Source organism: Microcaecilia unicolor, chromosome 6 (assembly GCF_901765095.1).
Source record: "Microcaecilia unicolor chromosome 6, aMicUni1.1, whole genome shotgun sequence".
In the NCBI taxonomy this organism is placed as follows: domain Eukaryota; kingdom Metazoa; phylum Chordata; class Amphibia; order Gymnophiona; family Siphonopidae; genus Microcaecilia; species Microcaecilia unicolor.
Window position 1 is genome coordinate 142,436,226 of NC_044036.1, and position 16,812 is coordinate 142,453,037.

Sequence of the window (16,812 nt, forward strand, 5' to 3'; positions counted from 1 at the left end):
TGTAACTCTGCCCCTCCTTTCTGCCAGGGCAAAAAATCTGCTTTGAGACCTACTGAAGTAGCACATCTGAGAGGGCCTCTCCACACCTGGCTATTAACGTGCTACATTGGGGAACTGGCTAGGATTTTACAGCTTCACAGGAGGTGCCAGCCCTGTATAGTTCAAATTGTAAGGTGGCTGGAGTGCACCCTGTGGTTGGCAGTTCCACACATCGCGGGAACATTTGCCTATTCCTTGGTTACTATCTCTATTTATATGTATTTAACTGGACTAACATGGCAACCACACTTCTTTAATCAAGCATATGAAGATGGATGTTTGATTGTCTTTTGAAGGAGAGATTCAGCTTACAGTGAGAGAGAGAATTATGAATTTGCCAGAGTCCAGCCGGACAGCTGTACTGACCCCTCAGCTTTCTCCCACAGTTGCAGAAGGTGGGGCTTGCTGCCCTCTGACTATACTTGATAATTTAGATAGAAATTTCCCATGAAAGTGAATTCTTCAGGATAGGAGACATCTCCAAACAAAGCACTAGACCTGGCTGACTTACAGAAAAATTATTTTATTTTGTCAGATTTATCCCAAATGTTACAAAACTCCTCAGTGATCCTATGTACATCTACCTTTCAACATTCAATACCAAAAAATGCAAGTTTTGTAAAAGTGACATGTTTTTCTCTAATAGCATACCACGGACAGATTTATTCTTAATGTTATACCACCACTTGCATAAATCATGCTCCAAGAGATTAAGGGTAAAATCGATTTCAAAACAGAGATGAAAATCAAAAGATAAAAAAAATCAAAACAGTCATGTGTTCAGGGATTACAAAACTGTCATCTGGCTGGTTATAGAGAGTACTGTTCCCTCTAAGCCAGGGGGGTTCTCAGCTCAGTCCTCAGGACTCACTTAGCCAGTCAGTTTTCAGGATACTCACAATGAATATGCATGAGATAAATTTGCATGCACTGCCTCCCTGGAATGCAAATCTACCTCATGCATATTCATTTTGGGTAGCTTGAAAACCTGACTGGCTAGATGTGTCCTGAGGACTGGGTTGAGAACATCTGCTCTAAGTTGGGTGGGAGTCCTCTGCCTACAGTCCTGCCAGTGGGTGGCGCTGTTTCACTTTCACATTTTCAATAGTGAAAGACAGGCAAACTCTGCAGGACTCCAGGGAACCCGCCTGCCCTTAGCGATTGAAAACACAATAGGGAAGCACTATCCCCCACTGACAGCAATGCAGTTGGAGGACTGCTGCTCACTTTAGAGAGAACAGTAGTAGAGAGCACTGTTAATCTACACAGATTGCTCCAGGATATAATCCTTACCAATCTCGGCATGAGCTACCTCAAATTCATCCATGGGTCTGGAAAACCTGCACAAACTTTCACCACTGACAACTGGGGCACATCCTTAGCTGTGTGCGTGGAATAACTGGGCAGACAGGGGGTGCTAATTAGTCTTTTCTGTAGCCCTCCACTGTGTTACTTACTCCTTTTGATTTTTCTTAAAAGGACCCTCATGCTCACATTGGCTAAAGTCAGATCTGGAGTGCCAGTCTTGCAGTCCAGGCAGGGGTGGCCGGTTCAGATCCCACTGCTGCTCCTTGTGATCTTGGGCAAGTCACTTAAACCTCTGTTGCCTCAGGTACAAACTTAGTTTGTGAGCCCTCCAAGGACAGAGAAATATCCAGTGTACCTGAATGTAACTCACCTTGAGCTACTACTGAAAAAGGTGTGAGCAAAATCTAAATAAAATAAGCTAAGATTGTTTTCCTATTGCTGGTAACTTCTATGGTATAGTTAACTGGTGACTTTCTCTGTTTAACCCATTAAACTCCACACAGAGTGGAGGTGACAGGGTTACATGAGGTGGGGTGGGGGTGGGGGTCCAGTATGTGGATAGTCATCTTGGGGTACAGTTTCTTGCTTAGAAAGTCTCTGGAATATGAGCGCTCTTTCTGTTCCTGTTGTCTGGTGCACAGCTGCCAATCCTCCCATTAACATGAGAAAACAGACAGCCTAAGTAGGGCATGAGAAAGATGGTTGTGTGGATGGACCCCTAGAAGTCTGCATTCAGCAGTGGTCTTCTGGGGAATTTCTGGGAGCTGTATGTTGGAAAACAAGAAGCAAAGTTCAGGAGGAAAGCAGGTGGTACTGCAGGGCATACCTGGCACCACCCCAGCTAGCTACTGCTTGATTAGAGAGCACGAGTTCTGTTATCAGACATCCAGTATCTGCTCCTGTTCTTCACAGATACTGTAGAATGAGAAGGGTTTCTAGAATATACCGACTGAAACACATTGTTCTCTTTCTTATAAATATTCACAGCTTTTAGTTCAAGACAGCCGTCTGTGCTGGATTTGACTGGTACCTTTCATGTGGCTGATTTCGATTCAATGAAGCACAAAATCATTTATTTATTATTACATTTATACCCCACATTTTCCCACCTGTTTGCAGGCTCAATGTGGCTTACAAAGTACCGTAACAGCGTTTGCCATTTTGGTTGATAATAAATACAAGATTATGTTGTGGTCAAAAGAGTTAGAAGTGAATCGGAGGTTAGGGGTCGAGAGGAAGGAGGATAGTAAATTGCCCAGTATGATCATCGATTATGTTGTGTTGCTGGGTGTGGGGGTTTATGTTGGATCGGTGGGATATGCTTTTAACTTGAATTGGCCTCTTGCTCAGGATAAACGAGCTTCTCTGTTAGACAGGGTCCCCAAATAACCATAGAATGTGATTAGGCATGTAGCATGTCCATGTATATAAATGCTTTCAACTTCACGCATGTGTCTGAAAACCTCTGCTTTAAATATGTGCACATGCTAAGGGAAAACGTGTACATGGCATGTGTTAATGTGTGCTGTAGGGCTTTGCATGTGTGCCTTTTGGTCGGCTAATGCTTCATGTAAGTACATGCTTCAGAAAGGTGAACATACAGAATTGTGGGATTGTTTTTTTTTTTCCCCTCTACATAAATGTTCAGAATCCTAGAGAGAGTTCCTTTGTTACACCTTCCCATAAGTCAGTTAATTTGCTTCCAGCTGCGCTACCTTTGCTGTTGTTATTAACCCCTCTGCATGACACTGGATTTGCCTCCCAACATTGGGGTCATAAAAGAGTGGATGTGATAAGGAGTTTATTGGCAATTCCGGTATCCTGGTTAAGAGAGATTGTCTAGGGCTAATTTAAAAGTGGGCAGGAGCATCAGAACCAAGAACTCCTGTTTACACTGTGGGAGGGAGCAGAAGAGGAGGTTCAGTTACCCATTAGGCAGCTGGCGACTGGGTCCCGGTGCAGCTGATGAGCAGAATGTTTCCAGGGTGGTGCCCCCAGCTGTGAAGGGTGGAAGGGTGGTGCTGTTTGAGTGGTTCCGGTACTTGCAGCAGGGTTTCAAGTCTAAAGAGATTTTCACTGACAAGCAGAGAGGTGGCTTCTTTTTTTTTAACTGATAACCTAACTTTTTTAGAACTGACAGCTAGGAAAATGTCACTGGAACGGGAGTGGGAAAATCCGCTGTGGATCTACACACAACACTTTCCATCGTTCCTTTTGGTTGCCACTGATCTTTTCCCTGGACTGTAGTCTAGGGTTGTACATAGAAGAATGTTTAATTTTCAATTTTGTTTCTCTAACATTTCAGTGGTTTTTGGCTAGCTTTCATGCATTCATTTTAAATAGACAATTTTTAATGTAACACACACTAGCCAGCGAATTAAGGCATGCTAAGTTGATTAGTGGACACTAAGAGGCCAATATTAAATGCATTTATCCAGTCAGTAGGTGCTGCATACGGGATAAGTTCTGAGGAGGGGGATATTCAGTGGCTCTAACTGAAAATTTCCAGCCTGCCACAGGATATGTCTTCCAGTTGCCTTGGCACTGTGACCCTGGGCAGGTCTTTAACCTTCTATTTCCCCTTGCACAAAAATTTAGATTGTTGAAGAAGTGACGTCGGCGAGGTGAACGGAGCTTGAACGAGAAGCTCTGTCACAGCGGAGAATAGAGCATATCTTCCCTCCTGATTAACCGTTGCTCCTGTGGTGAATGCGTGGCGACCCGAAAACGGCTGTAGAAATTCAAATATACATCAGAGCGCAAGCCTTTGGAGAAGTTCTTGGGTGCAGCGGAGCATGTAGTTAAGATGGCGGCGCACCCTGTTCATGTTCTGGAGCAGCCCTATGCCTTGCCTTTCCTTTCCATCTTGTGTAGATTTCTGACATGTGTGTCGCTCAAAATCTTGTAGCTGTAGTGCCTTACACCTGCTGACAGGAATTTGCAAGCTGTGCTTCTCTTGAGTCCATATTTCATCATGTGAAGAAGTTGCTGAAAAGGCCAAGCTCCTTAGGCCCCAGCCAGGATTATATGATCAGTAAAGCTCTCGGCCTTTAAATCCAAACCTCTTCCTTCCATTGCTCGGTGAGTTGTGTCATTACGGTAATTCTCTGTGTTCTCGCTCTTTTTATTTTTGTTTGAATGGCCTTTGTTTCTCTGCTGCTGCTCCTCCTCTGCAGGTCGACTTCTAGCCAATCAGGCTTTGGACTGATGGAAATGAGCTGGTTGCTAGGCAATCCTGTCTCCGCAGCTGCTACATTGAGTATAGGACATAAAATTCCTCTATACCGAGCAGAACGATCAATGGATTCTTCCCTCTGTTCTATTGCTATGTCCTTAACTCTTTCAGGCTTTCCCCTTAATTTATGCCATTTCTACCACGTCTTCTCCAAGCTCAGAGACTAAATATAGATAAATGTCAGCATCCTGGACTCATTCATGATGAAGACGACAATTCCTTTTAAAAATGGAAGCTTGCAAAGAAGGCCTGTATCCCCAATCCAACTTGGTATTAGCACAGTGACATTGACCCGGCTTTACTTAGTGGGATGGAAAGAGGAGAAGCTTGTGAGACATGGCTACCTCCTTCTCCATTTCATCCTTTTATCTTTCATTACAACTCATTCTTTTTGCCCAATTTTCCATTCCCTATTTTCATGCTCCTCGAACTTCTATGTCTCTTGTATCACTTCCCGATATAATTTCTAAATTGTCTGTCTTACTACAGCTTGAGATTAGTCTGCTTACTATATGAACTCCCCTCTGTCGCTTTCCTGCATTCTCTTTATCATTATGCCCAAGTTAGACTCTCTTGAACATTGTTGGACATCTTGTAGGTTAAGAAGAAGAGGTTCTTCTACCAAGCGACTCCTTTGTTTACTGGTTCATACTCGCTCTTTTTGTATGTCCATCCCCTTACCCTATCTTTGATCCAGTTTTTATTCTTTCTTTATCCCTCATTCTTATTCTCATTCACTTTGTCATCTCTTCTGATGCATTGCCTCTGTTTTCTCTTTCTTCTAACCTTCCATCACTTTCACATTGTTAGTCCAGAGTTTACTGCTGTCCTGTCTTTGTGATACATCTTCACCAAGGAAGATTTAGGAGAGATACCAGTGCCAGAAATAGTATTCAGAGCTGACAAGTCAGAGAAACTGAATGAAATTTCTATAAACCTGGAGGATGTAATGGCACAATTTGACAAATTAAAGAGCAGCAAATCTGGACCGGATGGTATTCATCCCAGAGTACTGATAGAATTGAAAAATGAACTTGCGGAACTATTGTTAGTAATATGTAATTTATCTTTAAAATCAAGCATGGTACCGGAAGATTGGAGGGTGGCCAATGCAACGCCAATATTTAAAAAAAAAGGTTCCAGAGGAGATCTGGGAAATTATAGACTGGTGAGCCTGACGTTTGTGCTGGGCAGAATGATAGAGACTATTATCAAGAACAAAATTAGAGCACATTCAATAGCATGGGTTAATGAGACAAAGCCAACATGGATTTAGTGAAGGGAAATCTTGCCTTACCAATCTATTACATTTCTTGGAAGGGGTGAACAAACATGTGGATAAAGGTGAGCCGGTCGATATTGTGTATCTGGATTTTCAAAAAGCGTTTGACAGAGTACCTCATGAAAGACTCTAGAGGAAATTGGAGAGTCATGGGATAGGAGGTAGTGTCCTATCGTGGATTAAAAACTGGTTAAAAGATAGAAAACAGAGAGTAGGGTTAAAATGGTCAGTATTCTCAATGGAGAAGGGTAGATAGTGGGGTTCTCCAGGGGTCTGTGCTGGGACTGCTGCTTTTTAACATATTTAAAATGATCTAGAGATGAGAGTAACTAGTGAGGTAATTAGATTTGCTAACAACACAAAAGTTATTCAAAGTTGTTAAATCGCAAGAGGATTGTGAAAAATTAGAAGAGGACCTTACGAGACTGGGAGACTGGGCATCTTAATGGCAGATGACGTTTAATGTGAGCAAGTGCAAAGTGATGCATGTGGGAAAGAGGAACCCGAATTATAGCTACGTCATGCAAGGTTCCACGCTAGGAGTCACGGACCAAGAAAGGGATCTAGATGTCGTCGTTGATGATACGTTGAAACCTTCTGCTCAGTGTGCTGCTGCGGCTAAGAAAGCAAATAGAATGTTAGGTATTATTAGGAAAGGAATGGAAAACAAAAATGAGGATGTTATAATGCCTTTGTATCGCTCCATGGTGCATCTGCACCTCGGATATTGTGTTCAATTCTGGTTGCCACATTTCAAAAAAGATATATTGGAATTAGAAAAGGTGCAGGGAAGGGCAACGAAAATGATAAAGGGGATGGGACGACTTCCCTTTAAGGAAAGACTAAAGTGGCTAGGGCTCTTCAGCTTGGAGAAAAGGCGGCTGAGGGGAGACTTGATAGAGGTCTATAAAATAATGAGTGGACTGGAACAGGTAGACTTGAATCGCGTATTTACTCTTTCCAAAAATACTAGGGCTAGGGGAGTAGTAAGTTTAAAATGAATCTGAGAAAATATTTCTTCACTCAATGTGTAATTAAACTCTGGAATTTGTTGCCAGAGAATGTAGTAAAAGCAGTTAGCTTAGCAGGGTTTAAAAAAGGTTTAGATGGCTTCCTAAAGGAAAAGTCCATAGACCATTATTAAAATGGACTTGGGGAAAATCCACTGCTTATTTCTAGAATAAGCAGCATAAAATATATTTGTATGTTTTGGGATCTTACCAGGTATGTGTGACCTGGATTGGCCACTGTTGGAAACAGGATGCTGGGCTTTGGACCTTCGGTCTGTCCCAGTATGGCAATACTTATGTATGTGATCAAGAGCTTCCATGGCACCTCCACTGGGGCTGGGCAAATGTGCACTCTGATCGCTCTGATTTTCTCCTAAAAATAGTTGAAAATTATGCCTTGTTGCCATAGTGACAGATGGCTTTGTCAGGCTCCTGGGGCTGATTGTGTCTACTGGATCTGGGAATGAGGCAGAGAAAGAAAGTGCAGAGGAGGAAGGTGGAGAGACGGAGAGAAAACGTGTTAGTGATATAGAAATCGAGAGAGACAACAGTGGAAGGGAGACTGTGAAAGAGAGAGTGATTCATGAGGGGATCCAAAGAGAACATCACAACAGTGTGACATGAGTATTTTGGAAACATCAGGTCCCCATCTTTGTCTCTCCAAGCTGTACACCATGGGACAGAGAGATCGAGGTTGAACTCGGGGCCCCCAGCCTCCCCTGACCTGGCACCAATCTTAATCGCATGGAGCAACAACTCTGCTTAGGAGCTGAAAGGCTATTTGTTTCCTGTAGCATGAGGATATGTACTTAAACCAGGATGGAAGGGGTATTTTTCACAGCATGGACAACATTTGTGGGTGAGGGGGCGAGTACAGAAGCCCTATCATAAGTGTTCAGTTGCACAGGAGATGTTTGTATATGGGATGGACAGTAAAGAATGGTGGGAAGAGATGGATGTTAGGGACATGAAGGAGAGAAGACTGTTGCAAGGATGGAGGGGGGGAGGTAGGTCCTAACCAGTCTGCATTGATTCCCCCGTAGCCTCTAGACATTGGGAGTAAAATGAGGTGGAGGACTTGTCTTTAAAGACACAATTATAAACTTTGCTCTTGCATCCAAGAACATCTGCATCCATGTCCCTGGTTGCATCGTCAGTGCTAGGCCTGTTGCTCCTCACAGAGCATCTTCAGGAACTGCTTCTCTCAGGGCAGAGACACTCAGCAGTGATCCAGAGAGACTTGGCTGGGCAAGAACTCGGAAAGGAGACAGAGCAAGAAACTGGTTCACCCTCTTCTGCCACTTAACTACTGGGCTTTGTGGCATATATGGCTTTCCATCTTTATATCTAACCCTGACTACCTCCAGATTTCCTCTTTATGCTGCTGTGTTTTTCCTGTTTATCAAAAACTTCCTGTAAAGGATTGTCCAGGGCTTCTCAAGTTGAAAGAATTCCGGGAGAGGAAAGGCTTTCATGCTTGTTTATACCCCTGCACATGCAGGACAGATTTAGAAGGAACTCGCTTCCCTTGGGAGTCATCCTGCTTGAAAGATAGTAACCTGTGGCATTCCACAGAACAGTGCCCGACTGCTGCTGCTTTGGACGAGGTTTGCTTTCTGGTGATGCACTTGTTACAGGTCAAATGGACCCAGAATGGTGGAGGTCATTTGCAGCACATTTTCAAATATGGCTTCTACTAATATTCAGGGAAATTTTACAAAGGAAGCTAGCACTAGAATGGGATGTTTCAGCATCAGGGGTATGGCCACTAGTCGCTGCTCCGTATGGCCCTCCCTGAAGCCAATTTTTAAAATATCTGGGGGAAAAGGCCTTCGTAACATTGCCCTAGTTCTGGCTCCAAGGGAGGCAGTTTGAGCATAAAATAACACCTTAAAACTGAAACCATCACTAGAGAGTTTAGTGCCCTCAGCATCCTACATCCTCTCATCCAGCTGGCTGTGCGGTTGTTGGTCCACTGTTGGGTATCTTGGAACGCATATGAGTGGGGGAAGAGTGTACCGAATGGCTCCAATAGAGCACAGTTCAGCCCACTTTCTTCCAACATCACCTCTCCTCAAGGCCACAGGCAGGTGTCTGTCTTGCTAACCCGTGGCAGTGGCCTTGGTTAGAACTATATTAGCATATATTTCCTGTTATTTGGGGTGATGTGTTTGCACTGGGGTCAAAGGGGGGGAGTCAATGGGAGTATATTTCACAACATTTGTTTATTTTCATTTTATTACATACACCATGCAAAGTACAGTAGTTGAGTTTGTACCTGAGGTAATGGAGAGTTAAGTGACTTACCCAAGATCACCAGGAGCTGCGGTGGGATTTGAACCTGTCTTCTCATGTTCTCAGCTTAGAGTTGCTGCTCCATTCCCATGTTGGTGGGTAAGGTCTGAGCCTGTAATAGACCTTTGAATATACGGGAGATGTTTGTGTATGGCACAGGTGGTTGACAGATGGAAAACATGACCTTCTAACCTGTGATCTCTATATCAGCTATTTTTCATGGAATTTGGAAGGGGGAGAGGGAGGTGTTAGATTTCCACTGTCCTCACCACAGTGCACATTATGTTTCAATGATAGGGGTTGCATTTCTCATTTTCATAGAGGGAATAGAAACTATAATTCCATGCATGAGGGAAGGGAGACAAGGCCAGCACTAGCTATCTCTGAGGCATCTGCTAACCCTACGCAAGTGTATTTCCGGATGGGCAAGATGTTTGCTTGCAGTGTTGGCTGTGAAGCTAGGGATGGGTATACTATTTATTTATTTGGCTTAACTCACATGTTATTCAGTAGTAACTCAAAGTGAGTTACATTCAGATATACTAGGTAGTTCCCTGTCCCTGGTGGGCTCACAATTTAACCTTGTACCTGAGACCCAAGATCCCAAGAAGCAGCAATGGGATTTGAACCTGGTGCTGTAACTATTAAGCTACTCGTCCGCCAAGGACACTTAAGGTCCTCTCAAGGACTATCACTAACCACACCCTCTCCAAAAGACATTGCACAATGTGATACCCGCAAGCGAGCCTTCTCTGGAGTAGCCCCACACTCTGGAATGCACTGCCTGAAAGGCTGCGCTTAACACAAGACTATCTCTACTTCAGGAAGCAGGTGAAACTATCTCTACTTCAGGAAGCAGGTGAAAGCTTGGCTCTTCAACCAAGCCTTTAGTGTAAGAAGTAACTAACTTGCTAGTCTCACACACACACACACAAGGAGTGACACAGGCTGCACATACTGCAGCAGGACATGTTTATCCACTTCTACCCTAGCTGAGATAATATTTAACCATCTCTCTGACCTCATGTGTACCTTTCGTTAAATTAGTCACCTTGCTTTCTAACTGTTCTTACTCTCTTACCTATCTGTATGTTCCATCTTTGCTTATACCCTATGCAGTCTATTCAAATGTTCTATTACCTATTGTGTTGATGTTGTAAGTAGTTTACTGTGCCATTCTTTTGTATTGTTATTTGAATATTTTTAGTGCTGTAATTGTCTATTGCTCATGTTTGATTTATTCTTACTGTACACTGCCTTGAGTGAATTCCTTCAAAAAGGCGGTAAATAAATCCTAATAAATAATAACATGAAAGTATTGCTGGTTTTAAACTAGCACTTTTGTTAGATAGGATGTCTGCATACTGAACGGGACAGGTGTGAGAGAGGATGTTTCATAGGCATAGGGCTAACAGCAGGATATATCAACCCGATGCGAGCCTAAGTAGCGTTGCGTCTCTTCTCCACCCATGAAGCGATGCAGATTCTGCAGCTTGCTAATCTGGTTTCTTCCTAGGAGACCATGATGTATCTTGGTGACGGCTCTGGTTTCCCGGCTTCCACAGATGCTATTCTTGGCAGCCTGGTGCCATATTTTTCTCAGGTGCATCCTGAACTGTATCCTGAGGGGGAGAGGAGGCTCTGCTCTTTTGGGTCAGTGGGAATTCAGCTGCTGAAGATTCTCCACATGAAGCTGTTAACTGCTATGTTCTGCCCAGTTCTCATCTGCTTCTGAGAAAGAAATGTAGCTTTGATCCCAGTGCCTTAACTCTTCTAAGCTTTGCAGATGTGGACAGTGGTAGACCCCAGTGCTTTTTCCTAGTCAAACAAAGATGGCGGCACTCACGAGGAGTAGGATTACCACTGAGGAATCCATCCCATAGTAGTCGCAGACTCGCACCTCCCTGCCATAGACCACAGAGTCTATGAAAAAGCAGCATTGCAAATATTACACTGTCCCTAACACACCATTCCTTGGGAAAAGAGAATAAACCCAGCTGCCAGAAATCTCCTCCACAAACACTCCAAACTCCCAAAAGAAATCACCTTGATCACATATGCATGTTTTTGTGTTTTTGTTTTTTGTAAGCCACCTAGAATCGTAGATAGTGTGGGGTATAAATGTTTTAAATATGCAAAATAAAGATAGATCCTCAGAAAATAAAGAATAAATTGCCATATGTTAGAAATAGAAACATGCAGACAAAAACTGAACTTGGAACCACAAGAAGCTGGACTCTGCCTGCAGTACAACAGTGGAGAAATAATAACAGAAATTAATTTCCTCTTGTACTGAGCAAAATACAAAGATATCAGGTGCTGTGCATTCAGATTCCCAAAGCGTGCTTTAGTGATGACAAACTTACCTGAATTGTGTGGACAGCTCAGCCTTTCTCTCCCACACTTTGCAGGGGCTGAGCTGTTTATGTACTGAGTGCGCTGCACCTCTGCATTCTCCCATGGGGCTGCAGGGACTGAATGAAGATGCTGTTTCTCCGGAGGGAACACACACACACACACTCTCTTTCTCACTCTCTCTCCATTTATGAGTTAAATAAGTTAACTCAGCATTATTGGGCTCATTTTCAAAAGTGGCATAAGTCTGCATTTGGACGTTTTTCTCACAAAAAAAAGTCCAAATTGGTATTTTCAAAACAAATTTTTACACATTTTTCTATCGGGTCCGTCAGAATTGCATTCAGATCACAAGGGGGCATGTCGGGGGTGTTCCTAACACTTGGACATTTTTCAGCCATAATGGAACGGAACAAAACCGTCCAAGACTAACACTAAGACGTTTTGAGCTAGACCTGTTTTTATAACGAATAAGGCACAAAAAAAGGTGCCTAAATGACCAGATGACCACTGGAGGGAATCGGGGTGACTTCCCCTTTCTCCCCCAGTGGTCACTAACTCCCGCCCACCCCCAAAAAATGTGATTAAAAACATTGCTTGCCAACCTCAGATGTTATACTCAGGTCTATTAGAACAGCATGCAGGTCTCTGGAGTAGTTCAGTGGTGGGTGCAGTGCACTGCAGACAGGTGGACACAGGCCCATACCTCCCCCTATCTGTTACACTTGTGGAGGAAACTGTGAGCCTTCCAAAACTCACCAGAAACCCACTGTACCAATATATAGGTGCCCCCTTCACCTGTAAGGTTTATGGTAGTGCTGTAAAGTTGAGGGTAGTGGGTTTTGGGTCAGTTTGTCTTTTTTTGTGCATGGTGTACAGCGCTGCGTATGCCTTGTAGCACTATAGAAATGATAAGTAGTAGTAGTAGCTTAGCAGTCAAGATGGAGAAATGGTGAGATGTGTACCTGGATGCATTTTATGAAGTCCGCTTTCAGGGCCCCCTAGGGTGCCCTATTGCTTTCCTGGGATGTCAGGGGGACAAGTGTACTAAAAATGCTGGCTTCTCCTACATCCTAGTGGCTTGATTTTGTGCGTTTTGCACGTGAACATTTTTTGTTTGAAAATGGACCAAAAAAACAAAACGTTCAAATCACAAAACCTATTTTTGAAAACAAAAGAGAGACGTTTTTCTTTTTTGAAAATGACCTTCTTTCCTATTCAGATTCTGAACATTTTTTTGCAAAACGTCCAAAGTCGAACTTAGACGTCATATCGAAATTGCCCCTCCATTATTGTCAGTTGGGCATGTTTACTAAGCAAGTGCGTAGCCCATATTGACAACACTAAGCATTTTACCTTTTCTTTTTACGATGCAGAGCAAAAACATATATATTTTCTATAGTTGATTAACTTATTTTATAATTCACTCTATCATTCAGGAACTTCAGTGCAATACCACTTTGTGTTCTACTTTACCATTTATGCGCCTTAATGCAACACCACTTGTAATTCTCTATCCGGAAATGGCGATCGCCATTACGGCATAATGTAAGCCACATTGAGCCTGCAAATTGGTGGGAAAATGTGGGATACAAATGCAACAAACAAATAAATAAATAAGCATCCAGCTTTATTCACAATATAATGGACTCGACACAAAATCGTGTTTCGGCCACAGTGCTCCTGCGTTTGTTTCACGTTTTATAGGCTTTTTAGCTTTGATACTGAAGAGAGTGCTGTTTAGCTACATAATCACAACATACAGGGATTCCTGAAGCAGGCCTTTGTGGTCAAAACACAATTTCGTGTCAAGTTCATTTTATTGTGAATAAAGCTTCTGATGTGAACTTTCTGAGTCCATTGGATGTTTTTGCTCTGCATTATCCTGCATGTCAGCCCCGCCTCGCTGGTTTGCCTGTGGGGAGGATTCTTCTTGTTCTGTGTTTGTTGTTTTGTTTTTATGACCCATGATCTAATTTTTTTTTTAGAGGGGGGGGGCGTGTCATGGGCAGAGAATGAGCATGGAAATATTTTGAATCAACCTCCATTGGATCTCAAATCTGAGCCAAATTGTCTTCTATTTAGAAAGAAATGAAAGTGCTTTGAGGAGTTATTGATGAGAGACTAATGTCCCCAGGAAGGAGTGGTGTGAATTGTGATGTTAGAACATAAGAGTAGCCATACTGGGTCAGACCAGTGGTCCATCTAGCCCAGTATCCTGTTTTCCAAACAGTGGCCAAGCCAGGTCACAAGTACCTGGCAGAAACCCAAATTGTGGCAACGCTCCATACTACAAATCCCAGGGCAAGCAGTTGCTTCCCATGTCTGCCTCAGTAGCAGACTATGGACTTTTCCTCCAGAAATTTGTCCAAACTAGTTTTTTTTAAACCCAGATACGCTAACCGCTATTACCACCTCTTCCGGCAAAGAGTTCCAGAGCTTAACTATTCATTGAGTGGAAAAAATATTTTCTCCTATTTGTTGTTGGGTAGCTGAGAGTGATGTTTATTGAGATTGCTTTGTAGTTTGATTTTGGCTGTTTTTCTCTGTTTTAAAATGAGAGTTTGTAATCTTATTGTATTTTATTTATTTAATTATTGTGACTTGACTAGATCTTGATTAAGGTATAGAGAGGAATATAAGTCTCCATATTTAAATTGCTGTAATTTTTTAAATAAATAACTTGAAAACTCATAACAGATTGCTTACTATCCTATATAATAAAGCGCACTGCCAACATTCTGAAGCTGACTGCATGGCTGAGGCATTCCTGCTCTCTGTATCCATCTCCTGAATTGACATCACGTACTTCCGGGTTCTTCACAAGCAGAAGTGACCAACCACACAAGGTTTCTCGGCTTCAGAATGTTGGAGGTGCATTCTATTAAATATGATTGGTCAGTTCCTTGAAGCACAGCCAGAGCTCAGCGTCCTGCACAGTAACGCTCAGACACCAGAGAGAGAGAGGGGGGGGTGGGCTGACACCAGAGAGAGGGGGGGGAGGTATCTCTGTCACACTCTCTCTCTCTCTCTCTCTCTCTCTCTCAATATCTTTCTCTCTCACTCTCTCACTCTCTCTCTCACAGTCAATGTCTTTCTCTCACAGTCAATGTCTCACACTGTATCACATTCACTCTCTATGTGTCACACAGTCACTCACACACTCTCTTGGTCTCATACACTCAGTCTCACAGAGAGTCTGTGTCTCACACACACACTCTCTCTCTCGCACACACTGTATCTGTGTGAAACACACACTCTCTCTCTCTCTCTCTCTCTCTCTCTCTCTGACTGTCTCACATACGCACTTGCACACACTCGCACATTCACTCTCTCTCTCACACAAAGTCACTCTCACGTACACTCTCTCAAACATACACACTCGGAGGAAAACCTTGCTAGTGCCCGTTTCATTTGTGTCAGAAACGGGCCTTTTTTACTAGTATAAAATTAATGAATGGAGTGGAATGGGTAGACATGAGTCGCTTGTTTACTCTTACCAAAAATACTAGGACTAGGGGGCATGCGATGGAGCTACAAAGTAATAAATTTAAAACGAATTGGAGAAAATATTTCTTCACTCTACTCAACTTGTAATTAAGTCTGGAATCTATTGGCAGAGAATGTTGTAAAAGCAGTTAGCTTAGCAAGGTTATAAAAAGGTTTGGATGGTTTCCTAAAAGAAAAGTCCATAAGCCATTATTAAGATGGACTTGGGGAAAATCCACTGCTCATTTCTGGGATAAGCAGCATAAAAAGTATTGTACTGTTTTGGGATCTTGCCAGGTACTTATGACCTGGATTGGCCACTGTTGGAAACAGGATACTGGGCTTGATGGACCTTCGGTCTGTCCCAATATGGCAACACTTGTGTACTTATGTATACTGAGACTAGACCCCTTTACACTTTAGTCTCTTCCCCCCTACTTGGTTTCTTGTCCTTTCCCTCCTGGACGCCCCCCTTCTCTCCACTGCTATTCCATAGCCTCTTCCCTTTCTCATCCTCCCCTGCCTCCTACCTCCAATTTTGCCAACTTGCCTGGTCACCTTCCCTTCTGTGAACTGTGTAACACTCCTCCATCCCTTTCGCTGTTCCCCTTAACTCTCCAGCACACCTGCTTCACCTTACTGCCTTCCTCCTTACCTGCATCTCTAGAAGACCAGGACTTGGCCTACCTGGTTTCTAGAATACAGATCAGCGCTGTTCACAGTTAACCCACCTCCAGAGGTGCAGGGGAGGGGCTGAGCTAATTTGCCTTATTTATTGAGCTGTGGATTCTTAAAACATGTGGGCCTTTCAATGTAAGTAGTGGTTGGTGAGTGACCTTACTCTTTTTCCTTTCATAGAGGAGCTTTTTCCGAAGTGGTCCTTGCCGAGGAAAAGAAGACGCAAAAGCTTGTGGCCATCAAATGCATTCCAAAGAAGGCACTGGAGGGAAAGGAGACCAGCATTGAGAATGAGATTGCGGTTCTGAGGAAGTAAGTTTCTGGGTGCTTCTGTTTCTCTGTGCTATTTCATACTCCTTTCTTCTTTTCCCAGTGGAAGTTGCATTTTATTTTCTGTTTGGCAAGTAGGGCATGTGACGTAATGGGATCAGGATATGTATATACAGACAGTTGTGAATATTTACTTAGAGGGAGGATGTCCCATTTCACACATAACACAACTGTGAACTGATGAATAAACTCATATTCATGCAAAGAAACAGCCACACTTTTTTTACAAATTGAAATCCCTGGGCTTGGATTTTAATGGCTGCCGGTGGTGTGGGGGCTCTGAGTTTTCTAATGATGCACATTTTGGGGACAGTATAATGTGCAAAAATGCCTAAATACCAAGGGTCACTAGTTCAGTGCCAGAATCAGGTCCTCTGCATCTTGTGGTGTTCATGGCTGGGGATTCTGCAACGACAGTGTTAAAAGGTCCTGGGAGGGTGACCTGGTGATCATTAAGGACAGCTCCTAGTGGCTGGATGTAGCGTCTGGAAGGAGCTCTGGTGCATGGTTTACAGGCTACAAACAGAGGGGAGGTTTATTAAAATAGGGGAACAAACAGTCCCCAAGTAATTGTGCATGAAATGTCAAGAAGCCGAAATAAGGACCGGTTATGATTATTTCAAGGGACACACCTCCCACCTCTTGAGGACACACCAGTGTGTCCCGAAAACCACTGCTATAAGGAATGTAGGTGCTGGCTTTCCTTGATAGAATAGGCTCAGACATTTTCCTCTCTACACAATTTGCTTTCCATGTGCCCAGAAAGAAAGGCGGGAGAGGGGATATAAATA

General features: G+C 43.2%; 1 protein-coding gene across 2 annotated transcripts in view; it reads left to right on the top strand.

The window, feature by feature from the left end:
* The window catches only part of CAMK1 (calcium/calmodulin dependent protein kinase I), a 182,669-nt gene that overhangs the window by 58,923 nt on the left and 106,934 nt on the right, over positions 1-16,812 (top strand). For both annotated transcript variants that reach the window (XR_003942642.1, XM_030208175.1), the window contains exon 3: positions 15,872-16,003. Coding sequence is in view for 1 of the 2 variants with exons in the window: in XM_030208175.1 (XP_030064035.1) it covers positions 15,872-16,003 (132 nt within the window). In the remaining variant the exon portion in view is untranslated. The remainder of the gene's footprint in view (positions 1-15,871; positions 16,004-16,812) is intronic.